Raw genomic sequence first — 26,988 nt, 5'->3', positions numbered from 1 at the left:
CTATGCTACACATAACAAACATAAAAAGATCTGAATGAAGGGGGAGTTGGGGGACAACACTCTAAGCCAGAGTTCTCAAACTGTGCTCCTCCAGATGTTTTGGACTTCAGTTCTCACAATTCCTAAAAGCTGGTAAGGTGACTGGGACTTCTGGAAACTGAAGTCCAAAACACCTGGAGTAGCAGAGGTTGAGAAACACTGCTCTAAGCAAATTGCTATATCATGAGTGGGATCAAGAGATAAATATCCCTCCCCCCCCCCCCCCACACACACACACACACCATGTCAGAGTGAAATCCATGTATGGTTCACTCTGGATGGGACTCTGAATGGGCATGACTAACTTATTGGCTGGTGATTCCCACTTTGCTGGAGGCTACGCCAGATGTACAAGTCTTTAGGAAGAGGGAGCCAGCGAGCTGCTATTACCTGGAGGTTATCTACACTCTGTGCCCAGCATAAAATTAATGTGGGGTTCTCTAAGAGAGTATGACTTACAAAAGGTCATTAGAGAAGGAATTCAAACCCTTCTCTCTAGTCACAGTCTAATGCTCAGAATGCCACACTATGCTTTTCATTGTGTGCAACATACTATGTGAAACTTGGTAGACAAATTTGCACATACTGTTTTAAATGATCCATTAAATGATCCATTTGCACATACTGTTTTAAATGATCCATTTTAAATGAACCATTAAAATTCTGCAAAACTTTTAATAATCTCTCAGGCAAAAATTTGTTATTTTTTCTTGCATACTGACAAGAACAAAATGGGGATCAGAGGATTTTAGTGTCCATAAATATAAATATGACTCCCCACTGCTTAATATAGCAGAATTAAGCATGTCCTTAAATCTTTCCTATTGAAATAAGTGTATTGTTGAACTACTTGTTATCAAATCCTATGTGTATATTTATGTGTTATCTCCACATTAGACATGCACTTTTAAAATTATTTTAATATTTTAATTAAATGTTAATTATAATATCCCATTCATTTTAACACTTTTGTCATGAGACAAAAATTAGTCAGGAGCTACAAATATACATTTAAAATGCAAAATATTCAGCTAAGAGGCTAACATGGTCATTTCCCAAGTTTTGATGTGATTCTAGTTCTGCTCCATGCCCTAGCATGTCTGTAGTAGAAAATAGTCCCTCATCCTCTGTTAGAACTCAGTAAAACTAGTCCCAATATGTCATATGAGAAAAGTAGCAAATAATTGAGGGAGGAGGTGGTGATGTACCTGTGTTTGTAGTCTTTTAACACTCTGTTAGTATAAAAGGTAGCAGCATCCGTCATCTCCTTGACGTAAGGCCCTGGTTTTGGAGACTGAGGAAAGATAGAGTGCCATCAGATGAATGTAGAAGGTAAATAAATATGGTAGTAAAAGAGAGAAAATGAACGTATAAAATCATAAGGTAAACTATCCTCATTTTTCAATGTAGACATGAAGAGTAAGATTCAAAGATGAATGGACATAAAGGAAATAGCAGAAACGTATATTTTATTGAGTGGCTTAAGCCATAGAGGACTGAAGAAGAAGAAGAGAGATTCAAGAATGAAGATGAGGTGTCTTTTTAAACCACTAATTTGTGCATTACATTCAGTCCTATTCAGCAAGGTGATCTGGTTGGCTATGGAGAGTAGCAATGTAGAGCACATTATGGAGAAGTCAGCATCCAATACCTCTATTCATTCTGGATGCAGCCCAAATATTATGAAATGTGGGAGGTGGATGGCGGGGAAAGCTACAGCCTCTACAACAGTGGTTCTCAACCTGAGGTCCCCAGATGTTTTTGGCCTTCAACTCCCAGAAATCCTAACAGCTGGTAAACTGGCTGGGATTTCTGGGAGTTGTAGGCCAAAAAACCTGGGAACCCGCAGGTTGAGAACCACTGCTCTACAGCCTTTGCACAAATCAGAAACATTTTCCAGTATCCACATATGCAACTCAGAACTTACAACTGCTATCCACCCAAGTGCTGGAATGCTTTCACTGATAGCAGACAGATGATTAAACATATTACTTCCTCGGTTTCTCTCTCTGAACATCTGGATTTCCTGGATCTTGTCCGAGACCGGTTTTAGAAGAATGGACAATTCATCCTGTAATATTGAAATGAAATTGTATTACTGGGCCCAAAAAAGAAATATACTGGACCTACTGAGAGAAAGAGTAAATAGGAGACACAGACATTTTGAACAATCATATTCACTTGCTGGTTTCTGCTTATCAGCTATTGTTTGTGATCTTCACTAAGGTGGAAGAACAAATAATGTTTTAAATAAATATCTGCTAAACTTCCTTTCATGCTTTCATTGAACACCAGGACCAGAATTTAAGAAACAATTCAATTATTTATTTTCAGATATGAAACACTAAAATTGGTATTTAGTTATACAGGAAGTCCCCAAGATGCAAACAAGTTTGTTCTTAATTTTATTTGTAAGTTGGAATAGGTAATTTTTTTCAGTGCCCCTCCAGCCAAGGTACGCCATATAAGCTTTGGATAGCATAGGGAAGGGTTAATACCCCTCCAGTGTTTGTTTTGCTGTGTGTGTCTCTGATCAGAAGATTTCACCGCATTTTGTCTTTGTGATAATTGGATTTTGAAAAAAATGGGTTGTTGTCAAAACAAGGATTGGTGATAAAGCTTCAGCTGAGACACCTTTCCCCAGGATAACACTTTCAGGAGTGAATTTCCCTTCTGAGGGGTAGATTTCTCTCACTTCCTGCTGTCTCACCCCTGTTCTTAACTATGAGTGGCTTGTAAGTCAGATGTTTGTAACTCGGGGACTGCCTGTACATGGATTTCAACATTCATTAATTTTCAGTCTGGGCTTTTAAAAAAGCAAATATTCCACCCACACCAATTTTGTCGCTCTTTAAAAAATGTGTGGGGGGTGGTGGTGGGGGGAGCATGTTTTGCTCCTTGCTTACACCCTGAACTAGTAGCAGCTTATCCGCAGGAATCAGTAGCTCTTATCTATTGTACAGCAACAATTCTTCTCTTAATCTGCCCTCATCCATCAACTAACAGGACAATGCAATAGTTCATGGACCAGTGTAAATCCCAACTCAGTGACAAATCAGCAAAAGAGCCAGCTTCTGCTGCCTCATCAAATTGATACTGCTAAAACTGGTTTCTCCAAAATGGGGCTTGTTTTCAACAAAATAGTCCTATCATTTAATGTGCTCAGTTTATCCCCCCCCCCCCAAAAAAAAGCACAGTATCAGTTTTCAAGCTGCATTTTTTCCAATTCCATATTTTGTGTCTAACTGCACATGAGAGAAAAAAAAAACCCAGTTTTGGCCCAGTTTTATTTTGAAGCACGTTTCACTAAATTCCCTGGAACACACTTTGCAGAGACTGGCCTGCCTAAGCATGGTTGTTTTAGCAAATCCTCATTTTGAAAAATTGACGCAGCTGTAGAGTCAGCTTAGATCAGTGCTACTCAAAGTAGCAGTTTGGTCTGTGAGCCATCAGCTGCTGATCCATGGAATGTTTTAAGGGAACTATGATAATAATATGGCATAAATATGGCACACTACAGAAAATATTGTTTGTTCACCCACATTTCAAAGACTGAGAAAGTAACTAGACTGAGATCTGCAATACCACTATACACTTGATCAAAAATTGCTTCAAGCTCCAGTGGGAATTTGATTATCTTCTTCAGAAGAGATGGACCATCTTTAAAATGACATTAACCTCCCGCAGTACACCTTCAGTATGCTAATGACATCAAGCTCTACTGCTCCTTGTCAGAGCCATCTAGTGCTGTGTAGGGATGCCCATACAGACAAGGTGAAGGCCAAGAAGTTGGAATTGAATCCCTATATGATAGAAGTTCTCTAGAAGAGTGATTATTGGATCTGGGAACTGTGGCCTGTCTTAAGAGTGAATTCCTAACTGCTGGTAAACTGGCTGGGATTTCTGGGAGCTGAAGTGCACCAGAAGAAGCACAGTTTGAAAAGCACTGGATTAGAGGTATTCCTCAATCCATCTCCACCACTGGAAGCCCAGGAGGACTCCGTGACCCAAAGTTCTTGGGGTCATCTTTGACTAGTCCATCAGCTATGAGATAAATTAACCACACTATTTGCTTTCTGGTCTTGTTAAAATACTATAATTGTCTGAGTTTTATTAATACAGTACTAAAATGTTTTTTCCAGATATAGCAGTACAGAGAATTTGTGTGAAATTAAGTGTCCTCTGCCTAAGAAAGGGACTTGTGGCTTCACAAAAGACAGAAACATCATGAATCCCAAGATGGGTTAATTTACATCTGCTAATGGAATTTAATTTTTATTGTCCTTTTTCTCTGCCCCCACATTGTCAGGAAGGACAGTGGCCTCTACTTGCATTGAGAACCTTCCAGATCAACTGAACTACAGCAGAAACAAAATCTGATAAAAAATGTAGAGCTGTGACTTCAATGTTGTCATGGGTTTTTTTTTTCTTCTTTTTTCCCTTTCCTGTATGATTTCTTAACTTCTTTTGCCTGGTGAAGGAGCCAGCAGAGCTTCAAAAGTTTTCATTTTGTTTTGACAAAAAAAAAAGGCATTGCTCTTTTGTGGATTTTGATTTTTGTTTTATTTTGGTATCTTTCTGAAAGACTAAACCAAAACTTTATAAGTGGAGCTGCCCTTGAATATGACTTGGAAGCTGCTAGTATAAAAGGCGGGAACCTAATATAGAAACCATAACTCAAGGATTTTAAAGGAACTGCACAGGCTGCTAATGTGTTTCTGGTTGGAATTTACTGATACTAATAATGACATTTAAAGCCCTCAGTGGCTCAACAATTGCAGCAGTATCTCTCTTTACATATATTTCAGTGCAAGAAAGGCCCTTTTCATCCAGAAGGAGCTATAAAAACTCGCCCCCCCCCCATTACATTTTTATCCTAATCTACATATTGTATTTGTACAATTTCCAAGCTACTGACAATGTGGCATCTCCCCTGGGAACAGGAAGTCAGCAAAGGTCTGAAAGACTGAAAAAGTTACATTTATTATGGATATGGCATATGCTAAAACTCATCCTATTCAAAATCGAACTAGTTTCAAGTTATCTGTCTGAAAGTCTCACATATTTTGAAATGTATAAACACAGAAAGTAAACATGAGACAAAAAGGTGTACTAAAGACTGACTATTCCTAATATGGAATTACAAAATTTGGTGGCTGAGATAGTGACACCTTTGCTTTTTGATGGTTCAGTGAAAAAAAATTGTTTTATACACAATTTTTTTTCTGTACAAAATTATCTTCAGGCCATGTGTATAAGGTGCATATTAAACATAAATGAATTTCATGTTTAAACATGTCATATCTCCAAGATATCGAATTTTATAGATACAGTAGAGTCTTGCTTATCCAACCTTCGCTCATCCAGCATTCTGTGTTATCCAATGCAGTCTGCCTCCTGCCCAGATCCACAGCTGTTTCAATACATTGCAATTTTTTGGTGCTAAATTAGTAAATACAGTAATTACTACAGAACGTTACTATATTGCATTGCTTTTTCTGTCAAATTGTTGTAAAACATGATGTTTTGGTGTAAAACCATAATGTAATATGACATTTTATAAGCTTTTCCTTAATCCCGCCTTAGTATCCAACATTTTTGCTTATCCTATGTTCTGCCAGACCGTTTATGTTGGATAAGCAAGACTCTACTGTATATGCAAATACAGGCAGTCCAAAATCGCCAATGATCTGAAATCTAAAAACACTTCTGATTCCAGGCATTTCAGATAAGGGATATTCAACCTGTACTATTTTCAGCATATACAGGCAGTTCCCGAGTTACAAACATCCAACTTACAAATGACTCATAGTTAAGAAAAGGGCTGAGACAACAGGAAGTGAAAGGGGAAATTCATTCCTGAAAGAGTTATCATGAGGAAAAAAGGTGTCTCAACTGAAACTTTATCTTGGACCATAACAGCGAATTTTATGGATTTCAATTATGATATATGATACTTGCACAAATGCATACAGAGATTTTCAGTAAACTGCAACCCAGTTGATTAGTCAGGAATAAGATTTCTGTAATAGCTCACACTGTTTTTTATTTGTGAAAAAAAATCCCCAATAGTTGTTAAAAAAAATTCTAAGTTTTTGATTCTCTCAAGTAGAAAAGATGTAGAGTTGTTTTGTAATTTTCTATTTAACACCAAACATCAGAAAGAAAGTTTGGCTAGAGGATGAGTTGCAATCACAACTTTCTCAAGAACAATTCTGCAGGCAACAGGCACTAGCTGGTATTCACAAGCTGTAACATCAGAAGACGGTTTTGTCATGTGACCATTTCCACTCTGAATACAAATATAGAACATGACCATAAAAAGTAACAGAACATTCGCTCTGCTAAGTAATTTATTGTAGTTGATGTAGGATTGGCACGCCAGCTGGAATTATCTTCCCTGCTCTGGCTATTTTTGCATATATAGAAAATAAAGGGCTTCCAAGGTGGGATAAAATGTAAGCATTGCTGGCAAAGACAAAATCTCAACAAGACTGTTTTGAAAGTGCACTTGTTTATGACATTTCAGTTTGGATATTCTATTTTAACTATGGGAATTACTAAAATCCATGACCTAACATTCAAATGACAGGAAGAGGAACAAATCCCAGGTCCTTTATCTACAGTTGATTTTCTATTCCCCTTTTGTGCTAATTAACAGTTACGTTACTTTTTTGTGGGGGTTTATTTGCACCTTAAAGCAGAGGACAAGCCATTTTGTGTAGAATATCCCTGTGTTCCCAGAATGGAGCACAGGAACTCTGCAAATCCCCTCTGTCTCCCTTGTGCTGTTTCTGAATATCTGCAAAGCTCCTATGCCATGATTACAACTAGCCAGTGCAATCACAGTTTTGCATTATTAAAGCAAACCGTCTAGACAACAGAATGACACAATTACTTGCTTTTCTGCAGCATTTATATGCTGTCATCTTATTTTCACTGCTCTGTGCATTCTGATAAATTAATGGATGGCTTCCTGTTTGCATTCCACATTGGCTCTGTGGCTTTAAGTTATATATTCAAGCAGACGCAAATGATATCACACCGACAATGCCATGGGGAGCCCCTTTTCTTTTCGTGCCTGGACTATATTTTCTTTATGCCATAGAAGGCCATCTGCAAGGCAACACACCGTTTAGAAATCAATGACACACATTTCTTGCTTTCAAACAGAAGAAATGAAAAGATATCACAACACTTTTATGGTCTGTGCAATAGGAACTGTCACGCAACAAACTGTCATACACAATTAATTCTGTCAGCTGTTTTCAGGCCCCACTATGATATATTTGAATTGAACTTACCGATAATTTCCAGACTTCTATATAAAAATTAAGACTAATTCCATTCTAACTGTTAAAAACTGACAACTAGTTACAGTATCAGTCAACCAATGTTCTTGTTTAGCAGGTAAACCAGCTTACCTAAAGATCGCCTTCTCCCATGCAATCCACCCCGCACACTTTGGTCTTCTAGGGGGTCTCCTCCAACCAGCCAGAACCCGACTGGCAACCACCACCCAGAGGACCTTTTCATCGGCCGCCCCACGACTATGGAACAACCTGATGGAAGACCTCCGACAGCTAATGAGCTGCCGGAATTTTAAAACCACGTAAAGACCTATGTCTTCCGGCAGGCCTACCCAGACAGTTTTTAAACATTAATTTTAAATATGTGTCCTTTGTATAATCTCTGTTTTAGGTATTTTAATATATTTTTATAGAGATATGTTTTAATGTGTAACATTTATAGAGGTACATTTTAATATGCGTATTTGTGGTGTTTTTGCTGTGATTATGTGTTTTAATTATTCTGTAACCCTCCTCGAGTCATGAGGAGAGGTGGATAAAAAAATAAAATTATTGTTGTGCTGTCAAAAGCTTTCATGGCCAGAATCACTGGGTTGCTGTGAGTTTTCTGGGCTGTGTGGCAATGTTCCAGAGGCCTTCTCTTCTGACGTTTCACCCACATCTGTGGCAGGCATCCTCAGAGGTTGAGGGGTCTGTTGGAAACTAAGTAAGTGAGGTTTATATATCTGTGGAATGTCCACGGTGGGAGAAAGAGTGCTTGTCTGCTTGACACATGGATAGATAGCTACATAAAAGCTCCAACCATCATCCAAGAAAAAAAAATAAGCACAATTAAAGCCCTGGCAGACCATGCAAAAAGAATCTGTGAACTCCAACTCCAAGGTGAACTGAACCACCTAAACTTGGTTCTACAGGTCAGTGGATACTCCACCACAGATATCAGAAGAGCTGCAAGACCGAAACAAGCCACAAGAGCAAAGACAAAAATCCCCACAGAGGAAAAGTGTTCTTACCATACATCAAGGGAACCACTGACAGCATAGGGAAGCTGATGAAGGAGCACAACCTACAAACTATCTATAGAACCACTAAGAAAATCCAAAAAATGCTATGTTCAGCAATGGACAAGAGGGATCCGTCTCACCTCTGCAATAGTCTACCATATACCATGCAGCTGTGGACAAGCCTACATACGGACCACCAAGCACAGCATTGCCAAACACGAATCAAGGAACATGAAAGGCACTGCAGACTACTACAGCCTGAGAAGTCAGCCATAGCAGAGCACCTGATGAACCAGCCTGGACACAACATATTATTTGAGAAGACAGAAATGCTGGACCACTCTAACAACTATCATGTTAGACTACACAGAGAAGCCACTGAAATCCACAAGCATGTGGACAATTTCAATAGAAAGAAAGAAACCATGTAAATGAACAAAATCTGTCTACCAGTGTAAAAAACTATCAAAATCAGGACAGTCAATAAAGAACAACACCCAAAAAACAGGGGAATTTCATTCAAGAATCAATCAAGACCAGCTAACACCTCTCATCATAGGATTCCCCTGGACAGCAACCAGCCAGGCTTTGAAGATACAAGGCCATTCAATGCGAATCAAGGTGGCCAATTGCACCATTCACACTTGCCTCAAGCAGACAAGCACTCTTTCTCCCACCGTGGACATTCCACAGATATATAAACCTCACTTGCCTAATTTCCAACAGACCCGTCAACCTCTGAGGATGCCTGCCATAGATGTGGGTGAAATGTCAGGAGAGAAGGCCTCTGGAACATGGCCATACAGCCCAGAAAACTCACAGCAACCCAAAATGATGATGATGATGATGATGATGATGATGATGATTTAAAGATTGAACTGCAAAGGCTCTGGCATAAACCAGTACAGGTGGTCCCAGTGGTCATTGGCACACTGGGTGCCATGGTAAAAGATCTCAGCCAGCATTTGGAAACAATAAACATTGACAAAATCGTGATCTGTCAACTGCAAAAGGCCACCTTACTTGGATCTGTGCACATTATTCAAAAATACATCACACAGTCCTAGACGCTTGGGAAGTGTTCGACTTGTGATTTTTTTATATGAAATCCAGCATATAGATCTCGTTTGCTGTGACATACTGTGGTGTCAGTAAAATAATACTAATAATAATAATAATTAGAAGGGATCTCTTTGATTGCTTTTCTTTGGGCATAAGAATAAGTTAAAGGTAATTTGCAGGGGAGAGGCGAATTTTTCAATATGCATCATACAAAATATTTTGTGCAGGATCTCAGCAAGCATTTTTACACACTGCTTAAAGATGGAAAACAGCTATCCTGGAAGTGGAGATACTGGAGACACTTAGAAGCTGTTCCATCTCCTCTCTCCAAGCAGTTTTAAGAGCCCTGACTAGCACTCCTTTCCTCAAAGGCCAACTGGGCTGAAAGTGATAGCGGTCCTGTTGGTTTCAGTAGCCACATCTAGAATGGCAAAAATCCTTGTGCAGCCCTGAATTAAAGCTATTCACAGAATTAGCAAACACTTATCGCCTAAATAAAGCAGAGGTTCCATGCAATGTGGTGTAATTTTAAGAGTATAGATGGCTACTACAGGATTCTACTTTATCTAAAGATGAATATAATGTTAAGTATACATGTCTTCCCTAACCCAAAACTGGTTTTGGAGAACAACTGAAATAATATATCTTACAGAAACATTGTAAGGCTTGCAAATCTTTCTTATTTACTGTATAAAGTGCACCTCCTCCCTAATATTGTGGACTAAAACCATTACAAGACCACATCAAAATCCAATAAACATGTAATAGATGTTTAGAGCAGCATTACAAAAACAGCACCATGTCCAAAAGCATTCCATAGGTACATATCTGATTTTTGAAGGGAATGTCTACATCAGTGGTTCTCAACCTGTGGGTCCCCAGATGTTTTGGTCTTCAACTCCCAGAAATCCTAACAGCTGGTAAATTGGCTGGGATTTCTGGGAGCTATAGGCCAAAACACCAGGGGACCCACAAGTTGAGAACCAATGGTCTACATAAAGCACAAGTTTGTATCCCGAATCTCAGATTAAAGTAGGCAAACAGTATCTTCATCTTGTCTAGTCTGAGCCTTAGTTTGTTCACCCAAACTTGACACTAGCACCACCACCTACCCATCCACCCCGAAGCCTAAACAACCTTTCTAAGAAACTCACTAATTTATTAATAAGTCAAAACAGAGTTCTGAAATCCACATAGCAAAGGCCAAAGAGTAAAGCGTAGCCACGTCTCCTAGCACTTCTTCCTGGTATTTCCCCACCAGACAGGTCCAGAAACATCACAGAATTTTACCTCCTGTTCTCATATTAACTAGCCATCCCAGGAAGATATTAACTAGTACAAGCATCCTGGAAGTATCCTCCCATTAGAGGAGTCACCATATGTCTCACATTCCCAGATGGCACAAAACACTCTAGAAATTAGTCTTAATGCAAAAGCTCACAGAACATAACCTTACTGGGCAAAAACACACTGATAATCTCATTGAAAACTGTTATGCATTCATGGTTTATGCCAGTAAGCACTAAACCTATCAACATTTTGCTAAACTCCATTAGTCATTCTAGTTCACTGTTGTGTCATTTAAAATGTTCACAGTTGTTCCAGTATAAACTGTTTTCTTCTTCCTCCTGGAAGATTACTGCTTCTGTAGCTGTACTAATCATATCACATATCATATCACATTTGGGTTCAGTGCACTGTTATGCCTTCTGTACATTAACAGGGCTTAATTTGGTGTGTTTTTTCTTACTGTTAAGGTAAAGTAAAGATTTCCCCTGAGATTAAGTCTAATTGTGTCCGACTCTGTGGGGTGGTGCTCATCTCAATTTCTCGGCCGAAGTGCCGGTGTTATCCGTACACACCTCCATGGTCATGTGATTGGCATGACTGCATGGAGCGCCATTACCTTCACACCAAAGCGGTACCTTCTGATCTACTCACATTTGCACGTTTTCAAACGGCTAGATTGGCAGAAGCTGGGGCTAACAGTGCAAGTTCACCCCATTCCCCGAATTTGAATTGCTGACCTTTTGGTCACCAAGTCCAGCAGCTCAGCAGTTTAACCTGCCAAACCACCAGGGGATCTTATGAAAATCAATTTAAAGACAATAAAATGAGCAAAGGCTGGTAGTTTTATGTTATGATCAGCTTCAAATATAGTTATTCTGTTATTTAGCCACTTTGAGTCCCCATGGGAAAACAGGTAGGGTACAAATAAGGTTAATAAATAAATTTAAAGGATAATTACAGTAAGACCTTTTCTTAGGTATACTGACATATGACCTAGCACAGAGCTGGGAATGTTTACTTTGAAAAGGAGAAGACCGAGAGGTGGAATGACAGCCATTTAAAAATATCTGAAAAGATGTCATATAGAAGAGGGAGCATTTTTTTTCTTTTTTGCCACTCCATCTAAGACACAAACCACTAGGTTCAAATTAAAACATTCCATCAAGCATGAGGAAAAAGTTCTAATGGTAACCATTACACTATGTAACATGATTTTTGTTCCTGGGTTATATTATTGGTGCTATTATAAAAACATGGGAAAAGTTTATTAAATTGCAAAAACTTTGGTTTTGTGGGACATCCTGCAGCACATTTTCTGTAGTTTTCAATGACTATCTCAGAGTGCTTTAACCAATTCAACATAGTTTGTGGCAGCCATAAAAACAAAGTTTTCGAAGTATAACAACTACTTTCAAAGTAAGTAGTGCCATACCGTTAGGGATGAAATAACACTTTCAAACCAGGACATTTTTTTTCCAAATTTTGTTACATAGTGTTATTTCACAATGCACTGTCTTGGAAGTTTGTAGACTCTTCTAGTAATATAGGGAATGTATAGCCTCAGTAAGAAGAAGTCTGGATCAGCTATTGTTGTAGAGTAAGCCCATGGTTTGTGCCTAATTTTATCCATTTGTTTTGCACATATAACAAGCAAACCTCATGTCTGCACCGTAAAAGATCTCACAGAATGGTAGCCATTGTTCATTCATTCAAAGTCAGAACATTACTTTTTTTAGAGCACAGTTCCAAGAACTCCAAAACCATAATGATGACCTCTAGGAGTTTCAGGGTATAACAAAAGCTATCATAAGCTGTGATCTGAACTCTGGGAATAAAAATCAGAGAATTAGCGAAGTTCATAATAGTTATTCACTACCATCCACCACCAAAATTTACACTTCTCCCACTTACCTCCTGAGGTTCTTGATACTGGGAGGCCAATAGTAGAAATGTTCTTTGTGCTTGGAAAGCTGAACGGACCATTTCTGCCTGCAGGAGAAAACGTAAAGTAAACTGAGTTGTCACTATTAAAAACAAACATTGACTAATTGGTATAAGCATATCATTAATATGTTAAATGTGGAAATAACAAATTGCAAGTGGAATAATATAGATAAAATTGAAAAGGTTACAATAACTAAGAGTATGTGGGAACCAGTTAGGAATCATTTAGAGAATGTGCTAAGATGTGGAGTGGAAAAATTAAGACTGAAATTGATATTTCAAATGTAACTTCTGTAGTTTGCTGTATAAACTGCATGTACAAGGAGGGGAGAGTGGAAGTGGGATAAAAAAATAAAACAACAATAAAAATATTTTTTAAAACTTTTAAAAACAAACATTTTTACTTGGGATTTCTTCATTTGAGTCATTAATAGCAAAACCTTCTCTGAGCGCACATCCAAACAACACCCAAAATGCGTGTCCTCCCGCGTTTTTCCCTGGAGTGTCCAAACAGCGCCTCAGTTAAAAACAAATTCCTTCAGGACAAAGCAGGAAAACCCTGCATTGTTTTGAAGTAATTTGACAGCTGGAAAGACCCAGGTCTTTCCAGCTGCTGGTGTTGTGTGCAGGCCCGTAGCCAGGATTTCGTTGGGGGGGGGGGCTGAATTTTTTTCGGGGGGGGGGGTAGGAGGGGCTGAGTTTCGGGGAGGGGGCTGAGTCTGAGTGAAAGAGGGTCTAGCCTAGCAAACCTTTTGTATCATTACCCCAATACCCCCATGCATATGGGATATATTGAGTATGGTGATCAGATCATAATATGAATAAACATAACAGTTTAAATAATGCACCAGTAAGGCCTTTTCGCTAACCACCATGAGAATTTCGAGGGAGGGGGCTGAAGCCCCCTGAGCCCCCCCCCCCCCCCGCAACATGCCTGGCTGTGTGGATTGAGCCTGGGGATCACATTGCACAATTTCCAGTCCCCATCCATACAGGTGTCTTGGGTTTCTTGCGCTCCCTTCCGAAACCCCTTATGAAAGCCTTTAAAAAAGAAAATAACTTACCCAGACGCCATTCTCCCCTTCTCCGATGCTCTCCTGATGTGTAGAAAGGACTTACCAAGAGAAGGGGGGAGGAAAATTGCTCCTGGCCCTGCTTCTCCTGGTGCATCATTTCTACGCACCAGGAGAGCTCCAGATAATGGTGGTTGGGTAAGTTATTTTTTTAAAGGTTTTTATGGGGGGGGGGGTGTTTGTTTTATGTCTGAGTGCCCTGCAAGAAAGTCCCCACACTGGAAAGTGCAAATGTTGGAGGGAGGTGTGTGAACCAACTCAGACCCAATCAAGTTTAAGAAACCCGATTGGGCCTGGGTTAAAGCCCTGTATTGAACCGCCCTGAGTATTCTATTCATTAGGAAACCCTAATGAAATTGATGAGGTCACCAGAAGTTAGCAGGCAACTCTGAAGGCACAATAAAATGATCCAAATGCCCTTTGATTGATAATTCATTTCATGCCATTGCTTTTTTTAAAAAAAAAACATACAAGAGGTATTTTAATCTGAACAAAGTTATAGTTACTATCACAACAGATGAACTTGACACATTCCACCCATGCAGAAAACAAAAATAATTATTTGTTTCAGTCCACTGTTCTTGTTCATATGTGCATGCTGTTTCTTTGTCATATAGGTTGGAAAGGGGCTTAAAATACAGCATGATTTCAAGAAACCATGGATAATAGCAAATTCTATTAACATTAATTACTTCAACAAGAATCTACCATAGAATTACCCCGGAGGAACGAGAAAATTCCTAGAGAGGATATATTTTGTCAGATACTGGTAGGTGGGACAGTAGGTGCCAGAACCATAGGCACAAATCGTACTGTATAAAACGTATTTAAAACCCTTTAATACTTTAAATAGATGTATTTTCCAATATGGTAACATTTTAAAAGTTAATAAAATTGATATCAAGAAAGTATCATAAAGCAACATATCAAGATATTAGATCAGTTGACCTATAATGTATTAATTTAGAAAAATAGGAGATATTAAATATTTTTAAACAAATATTAATCCTATTAGTAAGATTGGGAAAGGAAACCTTTTTCCATGTCTCATACCACTTTTCAAATTGTTGCTATTGTAGGCATCCTTTTTCCAAATCAAATACTTCCGAACTATACTTTCCATTCAAAATGAATGTGGAAGTTTCAATGGATCCCTGCTACTTCCTACCAACAGGAGTTATAGACAGAATAACATGATGAACATGAAGGAAAAGTCCAACTGCAAGCCCACAACTGAATCACTTATAATTTATTAACAGCAGGAGTCAGGCAATTCAGAGACACTCATTTATTTATTTATTTATTTATTTATTTATTTATTTGGTGCATTTGTTAACCGCCATTCTCAGCCCTTTAGGAAGCAGCCTCATTTGGAAGCAGTTCTGGTGTATATGGACTTGTTTGACTTTGAGCAATGAGGGAAATTCACTTTATATAACCAATTAAGAAGTCACAGTTGGAACAATACAATGAATCACGCTTCTCATTCTTGAAGAAAAGCAGTATTTTCAAAATTGTTCAGTACAAGATGAACTTGGAAGTGTCAATAGTTTAGATAAGAGATTCTTAGGTCTCTTGCAAAAAGGAATTGATGCAAAATGGAAGAAAACCACTTAGCTATATTGTGCTTCCTTTGGTGTGGTTGTTAGTTCTAACCGTGATAGCAGAACTAATCAACAGTTGATGCACACAAGTAAAACGCCAACACAAAATCATGTTCTTGGCCTGTTTTTTAAATGTAAAGCTTATTTGGTCTGTGTCAGCATTTCCCAACCTGGGGGTCGGGACTCCTGGGGGGGTGGTACGAGAGGGTGTCAGAGGGGTCACCAAAGACCACCAGAAAACACAGTATTTTCTGTTGGTCATGGGGGTTCTGTGTGGGACCTTTGGCCCAATTCTATCGTTGGTGGGTTTCAGAATGCTCTTTGATAGTAGGTGAACTATAAATCCCAGCAACTACATCTCCCAAACTTCAATGTCTATTTTCCCCAAACTCCACCAATATTCACAATTGGGCCTATCGAGTATTTGTGTCAAGTTTGGTCCACATCCATCATTGTTTGAGTCCACAGTGCTCTCTGGATGTAGGTGAACTACAACTCCAAAACACAAGGTCAATGCCCATCAAACCCTTTCAGTATTTTCTGTTGGTCATGGGAGTTCTGTGTGCCAAGTTTGGTTCTATTCCATTGTTGGTGGAGTTAAGAACGCTCTTTGATTGTAGGTGAACTATAAATCCCAGCAACTACAACTCCCAAATAAAAAAAATCAATCACCCAAACCTCACCAGAATTAAAATTTGGGTGTATCAGGTATTTGTGCCGAATTTGTTCCAGTGAATGAAAATACATCCTGCACATCAGATATTCACAATACAATTCATTACAGTAGAAAGATTACAGTTATGAAACAGCAATGAAATAATTTTATGGTTGGGCTCACCACGACATGAGAAACTATATTAAGGGGCTGAGGCATTAGGAAGGTTGAGAAACACTGGTTTATATCATCTACACATGAAATGAAATCCAGTGGACTGATTTGTTTAACATATATAATATACTTCTCTTAAGCCCCAGTTGAGCAGCATGACCTTTGGAATGAACTAATCTTAGTGGGGGTAGAGGATCATAATCTTTTGTGTTGTATTGTGAGGTTTCAAATGGCTTTTTTTGTCCTCATTATTTCCCTACTCATTGTATACTGCTCTATAATAGAAATTGCTCTCTCTAATGCTTACTTTCAAACGCTAGAAAATAGTCCTCATAAAAGTGCAGACACAAGTCCTTTCTCATCTGGGATAATGACATAATGTCCTGACTCAACTGTTAGCAATACAGCCTGAAAGCCGACACAAATAATTTGGACACAGCCTGATCAAAATGGACCTATGTGTATTTTTTTGCCCTGTGAGCATAATGATGCTGCTGTGTTCATCATGAAGTAGCCCAATAACTGATTTTACAGCCTGCGAGGAAGTGAAGGAAGAACAAATGTGACAACATCTTCATATCCAGTATATAAAACAGAACAGACTGAAAAGAGCAAGTATCTATTGTTTACTAAACGGTAGCCATAAGGAATCTTCCTCTTCGTTGTATTGGGTCTTTTCAGAACTCTTTTCCATTAACTCATTCCTTTGGAAATCTAAACTCTTTCATATTTTTTGTTTTAATTGTACCCCACTAAAACTAGCAGTCTATTCTATTCTATTCTAATTCAACATTTTGTACCCCACATTTCTTCAATTGAATTATTGTTAAATCATAATACATGCTCAACTTATATTCAATAAATTAAAACAACAAATAAATCACATTCACATGAGAAGCCATTAAGTACTACTTAAAAGTATTCACAAGTTTAAGTAGATCAAGCATAGCAAATTCAATGTAGTTTGACACACCAACAGGTATTTGCATGTCTTCTTAATAAAACCTCTCCATTTATGGGAAAGTTTTCAAAAAGGGATGCACTTATCATTGGCTACAGAGATCAGTATCTCCAAAGGATCCAGAACTTACCACCATGGCAGAAGGGTAGGAAGTACAGAATTTCAGATTTTTCCATCCTCTGCTAGTTCAGTTTGATTATTGTTGGGATTTCAAACTGCTTCTACTGAAACCAGCTTCAGGAATGACATAGCTCAGAAACCATCATATTTCATTGCATAATAGTGGCACACCACCCTCCGCATTTTGGGTGGGTGGGCAAACTTGCCCAGCTCCAATCTGCCCCTTCCAAGCTAGATCCATAGCTCAAAAGGGACAGGCTAGGGCAGTGGTTCTCAACCTATGAGTCCCCAGGTGTTATGGCCTACAACTTTCAGAAATACCAGTCAGTTTACTACCTGTTAGGATTTCTGGGAGTTGAAGGCCATAACATCTGGGAACCCACAAGTTGAGAACCACTGGGCTAGGGGGACTTACTGGCCTCTGCTTTCCGATCTACAGAAGTTTCCCCAGCCTGCCCGCCTCCTTTCCTTGGCATTGTAACCCTGTAGCTCCAAAAGAGTAGTCACACCCTTAATTCATGTGTCTGAGCAAGTGAACTAAGGGTGTGACTATTACACGAAGAAAGGCAAAATACCAATTTTACCTTCCCCAAAAAAGGGTGTGACTATTATGTGATAGTGATGATTGCGCCATGAAATATGATACCCCTCATGATAAATTCACTGTCATACCTACAACATGTCTCCAATTTTCTTTCGTTTGTGTTAAATTTCCTCCATCATAGGGATTGCCACAGGGGACATATAAAGATAGATCTTTTTCATCATCTTGAAAGGGAAGGGAAATTTCTAGTAAATCTAATGTTCCTTAAATACCCTTTCACATCTATAGAGTTGCAGCATTATGGCATTTATGTGTTAATATATGAACTAAAAATAAGTCCTATTGAGTATAGGTTATTCTGGACAGAACTTCAGCCTAATGGACCCGAAAAGTGCTTATCACACAATATTCTTATGAACTCTGTCACATGTTATTACCGTATTAAGTCAGGTAAGAAAGAATTTTCCAGGCAACAGGTGTTTTCTGAAACCAAATACAACTTTCTTTTCAACACTCAATGAGAACAACACAGCAGCTGCAAACATAATGCATAGCGCACATGGCCTATTAGACATGCAGAATAAAAACATTCATTGTCTAAATTGTTAAGGTAAAGCACAGATGCTGCAGCCATACCACTTCCAGTAAGGCCACCGACATTTCTGTTTCGTGATGTCAAGTAAGATAGTAAACTTTCAAACAAGTTAACAAGGAAAAGTTAAACTCATTAGAATACCTAGAAATTATCCAACATTCAATATGTATTAATTATGGAAGACTATTAATGTTATTTTTTATACATTGATAACCTCACTCTTGACATCAAACATTAGATTTTCAATATATGAAAAATAATACTAATATATGCACTGATATATTTTGACAGTACAATACATTGTTTTTAAATATTTAAATAAATGACAAATGTGCTCAATTTCTATACAATAGTAAAGAGTTTCCTATTTCTTAGCATAGGGATAATAGTGTTGGATATGGTTAAGAGAATATCAGGCTGAAATATTCAATAAGTCAGAATTTTTAGACATCTTTCTTAGCTTACCTCACATACTAATTTTTAGGGCAAAAGGGGATGGGAATAATGTAGATTTTCCCTTCTCCCAGCCTCCTTAACAGGGTCTGTGGCTTGGCATAAGGCTGCCAGGGGGTTATGTTGTGGCTGGAAATAGCCACAACACTGGGGGGGGGGGGGTGTCCCTGTCCAGTGGCATCGAACTGTGTTTGTCATGGCTGGGCAGTAGGGACTACCTGTCCCCCCACAAGCAGCTGAAGGAGTCCCTTTCAGGTCACCATGCAGGCTTAACCTGGCGTCTGAAACATTGAATTGGGCCCAAATTATCGGTTAGAAGGGCTCTAACAACTTCATCACATGGGTCTTTGCAAGAGTTTTAGGATGCTTGCAAAACACTTCATCTACAGAGCCCCATGCTGCCTGTCACATGATGCACACTCATTTCCAGTGGGACTCCCTAGATGAAGTATGACACAAGTGTCTTAGAACAATTCCCCAAGTACATGGGAGGCTTCTGGTGTTCTGTAGGGAGCAACAGGGCTAGTACAAGGGGAAGCCATGCAGCGATGCTTTCCCACATGTGATGGGGAAGCAGCGCTTTGGGAGAGGTGGGGAGCGGAGCGACAGGATTGCCCCACTGCTCCACGGATTCGCCACGGAGGCTGGCAAATCTCCCGGCTGCCCCTTATCAATGTGATGAGGTCCTAAGACACAACTCACAGGGAATAGGAAATGGAAGTAGAGGAGGAAATTGTGTCCAACAGGAAGTGCTTACTCTGTTCACTTTTTAAGGCCAAGGCACTGTCATTTGGGATGGAGGGAAGGTCATTCCTCAGCTGCTGCGTCTAGGCATGATGGAACTGTGCCTCCCTCTTCTTTTCTCCTTTGGAGGCCACAAAAAAATAAGTTGAGATGAGGAGGGTCATTAATCTGCTACTGAGGCTAAGGCAAAATGTGATTCCAAACTGGTATCCATTTGATAGATCCTAGTAAGACCGAACAGGACATAGGGTTACAGCCTGTGCTTGACAGGGTGATACTCCCCCTGAAGGTGCAGGATCGCAGCTTGGGAGTGATTCATCACTCATCAAGCCTAGAACCCCAGGTCTCAGCAGTGGCCAGGGGAGATTTGCACAGTTAAAGCTTGTGTGCCAGCTGCGCCTGTACTTTGGGAAGTCGGACTTGGCCACAGTGGTCCATGCTCTAGTTACATCCCATACAGACTACTGCAAAGCTCTCTACATGGGGTTGGCTATGAAGACCATCCAGAAGCTGCAATTAGACCAATACTCGGCAGCCAGGCTGCTAATAGGAGTGGGGTACAGGGAGTGCACAACTCCCTGGTTTCGCCAGCTCCACTGCCTGCCAATTAGCTTCCAAGCACAATTCAAAGTGCTGGTCTTAACCTATAAAACCCTATACGGTTCCGGCCCAGTTAACCTGTCCAAACGTATTATCCCCTATGAACCACCAAGAGTGTTAAGATCATCTGGAGAGGCCCTGCTCACCACCTTCGCAGTCGCGTCTGGTGGGAACAAGAGACAGGGCCTTTTCTGTGTTGGCCCCCCGGCTATGGAATTCCCTCCCGAATGAAATTAGATCTGCCCCCTCCCTCCTGACCTTTAGGAAGCTAGTGAAAACCTAGCTGTGGAACGAGGCCTTTGCAGAATGATGGTTGAGACTGGTAATTGACCAAAGGTATTGACCACAATATATGGACTGAATATACGGACTGAGTTGGACATGTTTTTATCTTGGCAAACAGCTTTTATGTAATTTATCTTATATGTATTTGTAAATTTACTGTCGATGTATGATGTTTTAGATTTTTACTGTTAGCATTGAATCCTTGCTGTCAGCCGGTCTGAGTTCCTCTATGGAGATTGAGGATATCGGGATATAAAAGTTTTAAAGAAAATAAATAAATAGTTGGATGGACTTCCATAAATAGTAAAAATGTAAGGCCTGAGTAATTACTTTCCAAGTGTGTACCGAAAACTAAGCCCAGCAGAACCACATATTAGAACAAATTTCTATACCATGCGTGGGAAAAACTAACAACGGATCTACTTACTTGGAAAGCTGCAGCATATTTTGTCACTGATTACTATTTCCCACATGAGATAGCAAAACTATAGAGCGAAGTGGCAGAAAATCAATTAGCCTGCTACAGTGTATACTTACTCCTTTTGCCATGCTGTCGATTTTAAGATCTGATAATGGACCACAATTTATTGACATGGCTTTCAAACGTTTTGCAATTAGCTTTGATTTCAATGTAACTCCTTCTAGTGATGAAGAATTAGAAATGGGCAGTTTGGACAGTGAACAACTTGCTCCAAAAATAAAGGGGACATACAGATCCATTCAAAGAATCAATAAGAGCAATCAAACAAATCAATTAAAGTAACAACATGTGACTTCCAGCATTAGCAGAGTAGAAGACATTTGAAGATTCATATGCTATGATATGGATAAATATGGATAAACGTCAGGGGTAACACGGTGAGGAATACTTACATGTATCTTCACATCACCTTCAAGGATCCTGCTGTTGTTTAGAAACTCAGCTGCACTCCCATTCATTATTCTATCAAATGCTTCAACATATGGTGCTATATCTGATGGAGAGAAAAATATCACTAACTGGTTGATAAGGTTCATTCATTCAGAATGCCCTACTTTGTCAACTAAGAAAAATATATAATACATCTGGAAAACATTTATCACAGAAATTGGTACAGATTTGACCTGCAGCATTTTGTTCATGCAAAACTATAGTACACAGAATGAAAAAGTGACAAATTCTTCTTATATCAAACACAATGGAGCAATTTAGATTTATCCTTTCTGAAATGCAGCATTTAGCCTTTAAGTCACATGGCATCTCTTTGCAACCCATGTAATAGAAATGCCCTAGATGTTTCGCCTTAAAACACTACTAGTGACCTACATAAATTGCATGCCTGCAGAATTACATTCATGTACTTTGAGGCCCCTTCTACACTGCCGGATAATCCAGGTCATCAAAACAGAAAATCCGCATTTTCTGATTTGAACTGGGTTATCTCTGGGTGGTTCCACGTAGCCCTTTAACCCGAGTGCAATCCGTTTTAAAAACGCTATTTTGCTCGTGTTCTAGTCCATCCCTGATTCAGTTTGGAAAACTAGTCCAGCACATGCTTTCTGGGGAAAATATCCAGCTGCCCTCCTGGAAACTTCTGAGAGGACAGAAAGACAGCCCCCATCCCCTCCCAAAAAAACCCTTAAAATTGGGGGGGGGGGGGGAGTTAAATAACTTCCCTAGCTGCCATGAAACTGCTGCCGGAGCTCTCCTGTCACATACAAATGATGCGCCAGGAGAAATGATACAAATGGTACGCCTGGGCCCCGCTTCTCCTGGTGTGTTATTCGTACATGACAGGAGAGCTCCAGCAGCAGTTTCATGGCAGTTGGGTAAGTTATTTTGTCGCCGTCCCCTCTGTTTTAATCGGTTTTGTGGAGGGGGTGTGAGACCTCAGAGTTTCCCAGGCTGATTCAGCCCGGAAAACATGAGAGGACTGTGTGGACAGCATTCTTGGAAATCCCAGAACTTCCAGAAAGCAGCCATAGTGGGTTTGACCCACACCTTTCAAGAAGGCATGGATCTAATCCACTATCAAATTACCTCGGAACAAAGCAGGGTTTTCCTACTTTGTGCAGAATGCAATCATGGTTAAGTCTAAAACATCTGAAGGACCAAAGCTTGCCCATGCCTGCTCTAACTCATGAGAAAGATAGAGGGGTGGGAGGATGAACATTAGTCCTTCCTGGGCTTTTGTGAGACCTTTTCATTTTTTTCTCAATGAATACACCGTTTGCAAGGGGAGGTCACCTCTTTACTTTCAATTCTCTTGTACTCTTTTTTTGTTACTCCCCCCCCCCCTTTTTTCTTCTTCTTTTGCTTTTAAAACATATTTTATATTTCTCAGAGTTGACTATAAAAATACAGTATTACAAAATCATTATGACACGATGCAACAAGGGAAAAAGGAAAGCCCACCCAACAGTAAGTAAACAGAAAAGAACACATCACCCGTTAATAAACTCAGCATATTCTAGTTTACATACAACATCTGTGCAAAATAAATCTCAACAAGCTGGAAAACCACTATTTACATTCCCAACTTTCTTGGCAAATGCTACATGCTCACTTCTGCAACAATTCCTTCTTCAGCTAATTTCTGTCTAACCCAACAGATATTCGTTATACTAAGGGATGCTCCAGAGAGGTGGCTGTAATTCTTAGTGTTTTTAATATCCAAATGAAGCTTCTATTCTCCTGGAATATGTTTTGGCAATTGCAGGTAAAGGTAAAGTCTAGTCATCAAGTCTAGTCATGTCCGACTCTGCAGGGTGGTGCTTATTCCATTTCTAAGCTGAAGAGCCAGTGTTGTGCATATACACCTCCAAGGTAATGTGTCCATCATGACTGCATGGAATGCCGTTACCTTCCTGTCGAAGTGGTACCTCCTGATCTACTCACATTTGCATGTTTTCGAACTGCTAGATTGAGAGAAGCTGGGGCTAACAACGGGAGCTCACTCTGGTCATGGATTCGAACCGCTGACCTACTGATCAGCAAGTTCTGCAGCTTAGCGGTTTAACCCACTGCACCACCATGGCCCCTCATAATTAATGCAGTAATTACACGTACCAGCTGCATTAATTCATGCTCACATTCACATACGTTCCTTTTAATTAGATAACATTATCAGAATAAAAAGGCCTCATCCTCTCTTCCTTTTTAACAACAGAAATATCTTCTTTGGTCCCTTCTACACTGCCAAATAATCAAAATTATCAAATCTGATAATCAACATTATCTGCTTTGAACTGGGTTATATGAGTCTAACTTCCGCATAATCCAGTTCAAAGCAGATAATCTAGATTTTATATGGTAGTATAGAAGGGGCCTGAGTGTGCTGTAATGCATCAACAAAATGCAATTTTGCACTGCAACTCTATAAAAACTCATCCCACCCCAATTCAGGAAAAAATCCCCTTGAAACTCTACAACCACCTCTGCAAAGAACAGTTTTAAAAATCTTTGGAAGAGTTCTAGTGCAGAGCCAAGAAATCACTACAACCAGCTTCACCCACCCTTTGAATTGAATGAATGAACACAGAGGTGGCAACCATCAGCAAAACCCAAGGAGCTATATTACAAGAACTGACACTCCTCGGGCCAACCTGTAAACCCGATAATTTACAATAGAAATACTGAAAGTTCAACAGAAACATGAAACACTGACAACATATCTAGCAGATTAATAAAATAGCTGATCTTTAGTAAGGATATATCCATTACATTGTCGTTAAAATGAAAGCTGTCACTGAGAATTTCCTACTTGAGCCCACAAAAATTTCTTTATTGCTAATTTAAGAGAAGGCTGGAGGCGGCTAGGTATCATTTGGCTTCTTTTAGCACAATCGCTGCACCACATGTCATCTAGTTATTCAGTTCTGCATGTACCAATGAGGAATAAAGCTTCTGGGGGAAAAGAGAATCCTACCTCCATTGACTCCATTAACAGCTCCACATTCCATGCCAGTGCCTTGGTGTGAATGTGACAACAAGGATTCCAGCCTAATTACAGCATTTTCCAACCTTGCCATCAAAGCCATCTCTGCCATTCTGAAAAGGAAACAAAGGCATCAGTAATATGATCTCTCCCATTTCAAGTGTGGATTTCACCCGAACTTTTGAACTCTCTTATCTAGATTAATGCTCTCTCAAGTTGACAAGTTAATTATTTGTGTTATTTGTTCTCTAATATTTTTGACTTTTGAGATCATGGTTCCAAAACATATTTTATTTGTTGTCGAAGGCTTTCATGGTCGGAATCACTGGGTTGCTGTGAGTTTTCCAGGTTGTCTGGAGATGTTCCAGAAGCATTCTCTCCTGACGTTTCGCCTACATCTATGGCAGGCATCTTCAGAGGTTGAGGACTCGGTTGGAAACTAGGCAAGTGAAGTTTATATATCTGTAGAATAATGTCCAGGATGGGAGAAAGAACTCTTGTCTGCTTGAGGCAAGTGTGAATGTTGCAGTTGGCCACCTTGATAAGCATTTAATGGCTAGCATTTTTTTATTGATTTAAAGCATTTAATGTTTAGCATTTATGGATGCCTGCCATAGATGTGGAAAAAACATCAGGAGAGAATGCTTCTGGAACATGGCCATACAGCCCAGAAAACTCCCAGCAACCCATCTTTAATTTATTTCACAGATTTCACACTGTTCACTTAAGGTTGTAAACATTTCATAACCTTAAGTGAAACAACTGTAAACCCTTAAGAATTCAGAACCTACAGATGCTACATAACTCCAGCCCTCCTAGCCAAAATGGACAATTCACAAACAGGATCCTGTTGGAGGTGCAAAAGAAAGAAAGGGACTTTCTTTCACGTATGGTGGTCGTGCGAACTGGTGCAGATTTATTGGAAAAGAATAATAAAGGAAACAAATAAAATGATTTACAACAAAGTAAAAAAGAACCCAGGGATGTGCCTTTTAGGGATATTCAGAGACAGTTTAGAACAGCCAGAGAGAGAAATCTGCTCGTACAGCTTTGCGGCTGCACGCATTACAATTGCCAAAAATTGGAAAGGGGAGAAAACATTAAGCATCAAAGATTGGAAGGATAAATTGTGGGATTATGCACAGATGGCTAAGATTTCAAGCAATTTGAAATATGAAAATAATGAAATATTTGAAAGAAACTGGAAGCTGGCCTTAGCATACTTGACGGGAGAGCTAAAGAAATAAAAACAAGCGGAATTTACTGAATCAGAAGTATAGAGGGTTAAATAAGTTGTGCATAAATCCTGCGTGGATTAGTGACGGAAGTCAAGGTGGTGGGTAGCACTGGGGGTGGGTGGAGGGGTAACTGTATGGAGGGTTGTTTGTCTATGTGTGTTTATTTGTGTATGTGTACATTTTTGCAACATATATGGTTGGTGTATTATCTTTTCAAAATAAAATTTAATTATTTAAATTTTAAAAAAAAGAATTCAGAACCTGCAATTAGAATTCTATTAATCTGTTTAAAGTCTCGTCTATGAACTGTTATGGAGACAGTGAATGCTTCAGGAAGCAATTCTAACCAAATCCTAAACCCACTTAAATACAAACATAGGTTTGTACTTTATGACACATTATTTAAAATTTGTTATTATGACTTCTTTCCACCTGAACATGAGGAAGAACTTCCTGACTGCGAGAGCTGTTCAGCAGTGGAACTCTCTGCCCCGGAGTGTGGTGGAGGCTCCTTCTTTGGAGGCTTTTAAACAGAGGCTGGATGGGGGTGCTTTGAATGTGATTTTCCTGCTTCTTGGCAGGGGGTTGGACTGGACGGTCCATGAGGTCTCTTCCAGCTCTATGGTTCTATGTCTTTAAGTTCAAGTTTGCGACTGCTTTTTTCATGCAAAGATATGTCACAATGTAAATTAATTTGGCAATTTTGGAGCCATGAGAAGGAAACCTGTCCCTCAATTTTTGTTTTGGGTAGCTGTTGCTGGGTTTTTGTTTTGTTTGATGGGAAAAACCGGGGTGAATAATATGAACATTATTTACCTTCACATCGAAAAACATACTTTAGTAGTTTAAGAATAGGTTCCCCATAATCGTGGGACTGACAATCATGGTATCACTTATCCAGTTTCACTTATTTACTGAGAGGCTCCTGTACAAACCACACCCTCTTTGTGGTTCTTCCATCACTTCTCCCATTGAAAATAACAGGTTTCATTATTATTTGAGTTTCATATACTCATATGAAGTCCAGGCATGGATAGTCCCAACACTGGCCAGGACTTAATGTGTTCTGTTGTTCTTCTCTTCTCAGAAGACCATTGGGAAAGCACTTCTTTCTTACTTGAAATAATCCACTAGTGACTTCATTTCGTACTAATGTGCTGCTGCTACTATTTCTGGTGTGAAAGTCTCACTGTGATTCATTGCAATTTTACGTGATCATGTCATGCTCTATGAGTTTGTTGTGGGCCTGACTTCAAATCTTTCATTTGCGTCCCTATCCAGGGCAACTCCAGTCTATTTCTGGTGGTCAAGTGAGGGCCCTTCCCCACTGCCATATAATCCAGAATATCAAGGCAGATAACCCAAAATATCTGCTT

The 26,988-nt window shown here is 39.5% G+C and overlaps 1 protein-coding gene across 1 annotated transcript in view; it reads right to left on the bottom strand.

Annotated features, from left to right (window-relative positions):
* The window catches only part of CAP2 (cyclase associated actin cytoskeleton regulatory protein 2), a 57,553-nt gene that overhangs the window by 17,572 nt on the left and 12,993 nt on the right, over positions 1–26,988 (bottom strand). Inside the window, exons 2-6 of the mRNA XM_060774850.2 lie at positions 24,366–24,487; positions 21,331–21,431; positions 12,617–12,694; positions 1,967–2,110; positions 1,248–1,333 (exon numbers count right to left, since the gene is read on the bottom strand). Of these exons, the coding sequence (XP_060630833.1) occupies positions 1,248–1,333; positions 1,967–2,110; positions 12,617–12,694; positions 21,331–21,431; positions 24,366–24,486 (530 nt within the window). The 5' untranslated portion in view covers position 24,487. The remainder of the gene's footprint in view (positions 1–1,247; positions 1,334–1,966; positions 2,111–12,616; positions 12,695–21,330; positions 21,432–24,365; positions 24,488–26,988) is intronic.

Source organism: Anolis sagrei, chromosome 4, assembly GCF_037176765.1.
Source record: "Anolis sagrei isolate rAnoSag1 chromosome 4, rAnoSag1.mat, whole genome shotgun sequence".
Taxonomy (NCBI): domain Eukaryota; kingdom Metazoa; phylum Chordata; class Lepidosauria; order Squamata; family Dactyloidae; genus Anolis; species Anolis sagrei.
Note: the sequence above shows the minus strand (reverse complement) of the source record. Positions and strands in the feature narration are given on the sequence as shown.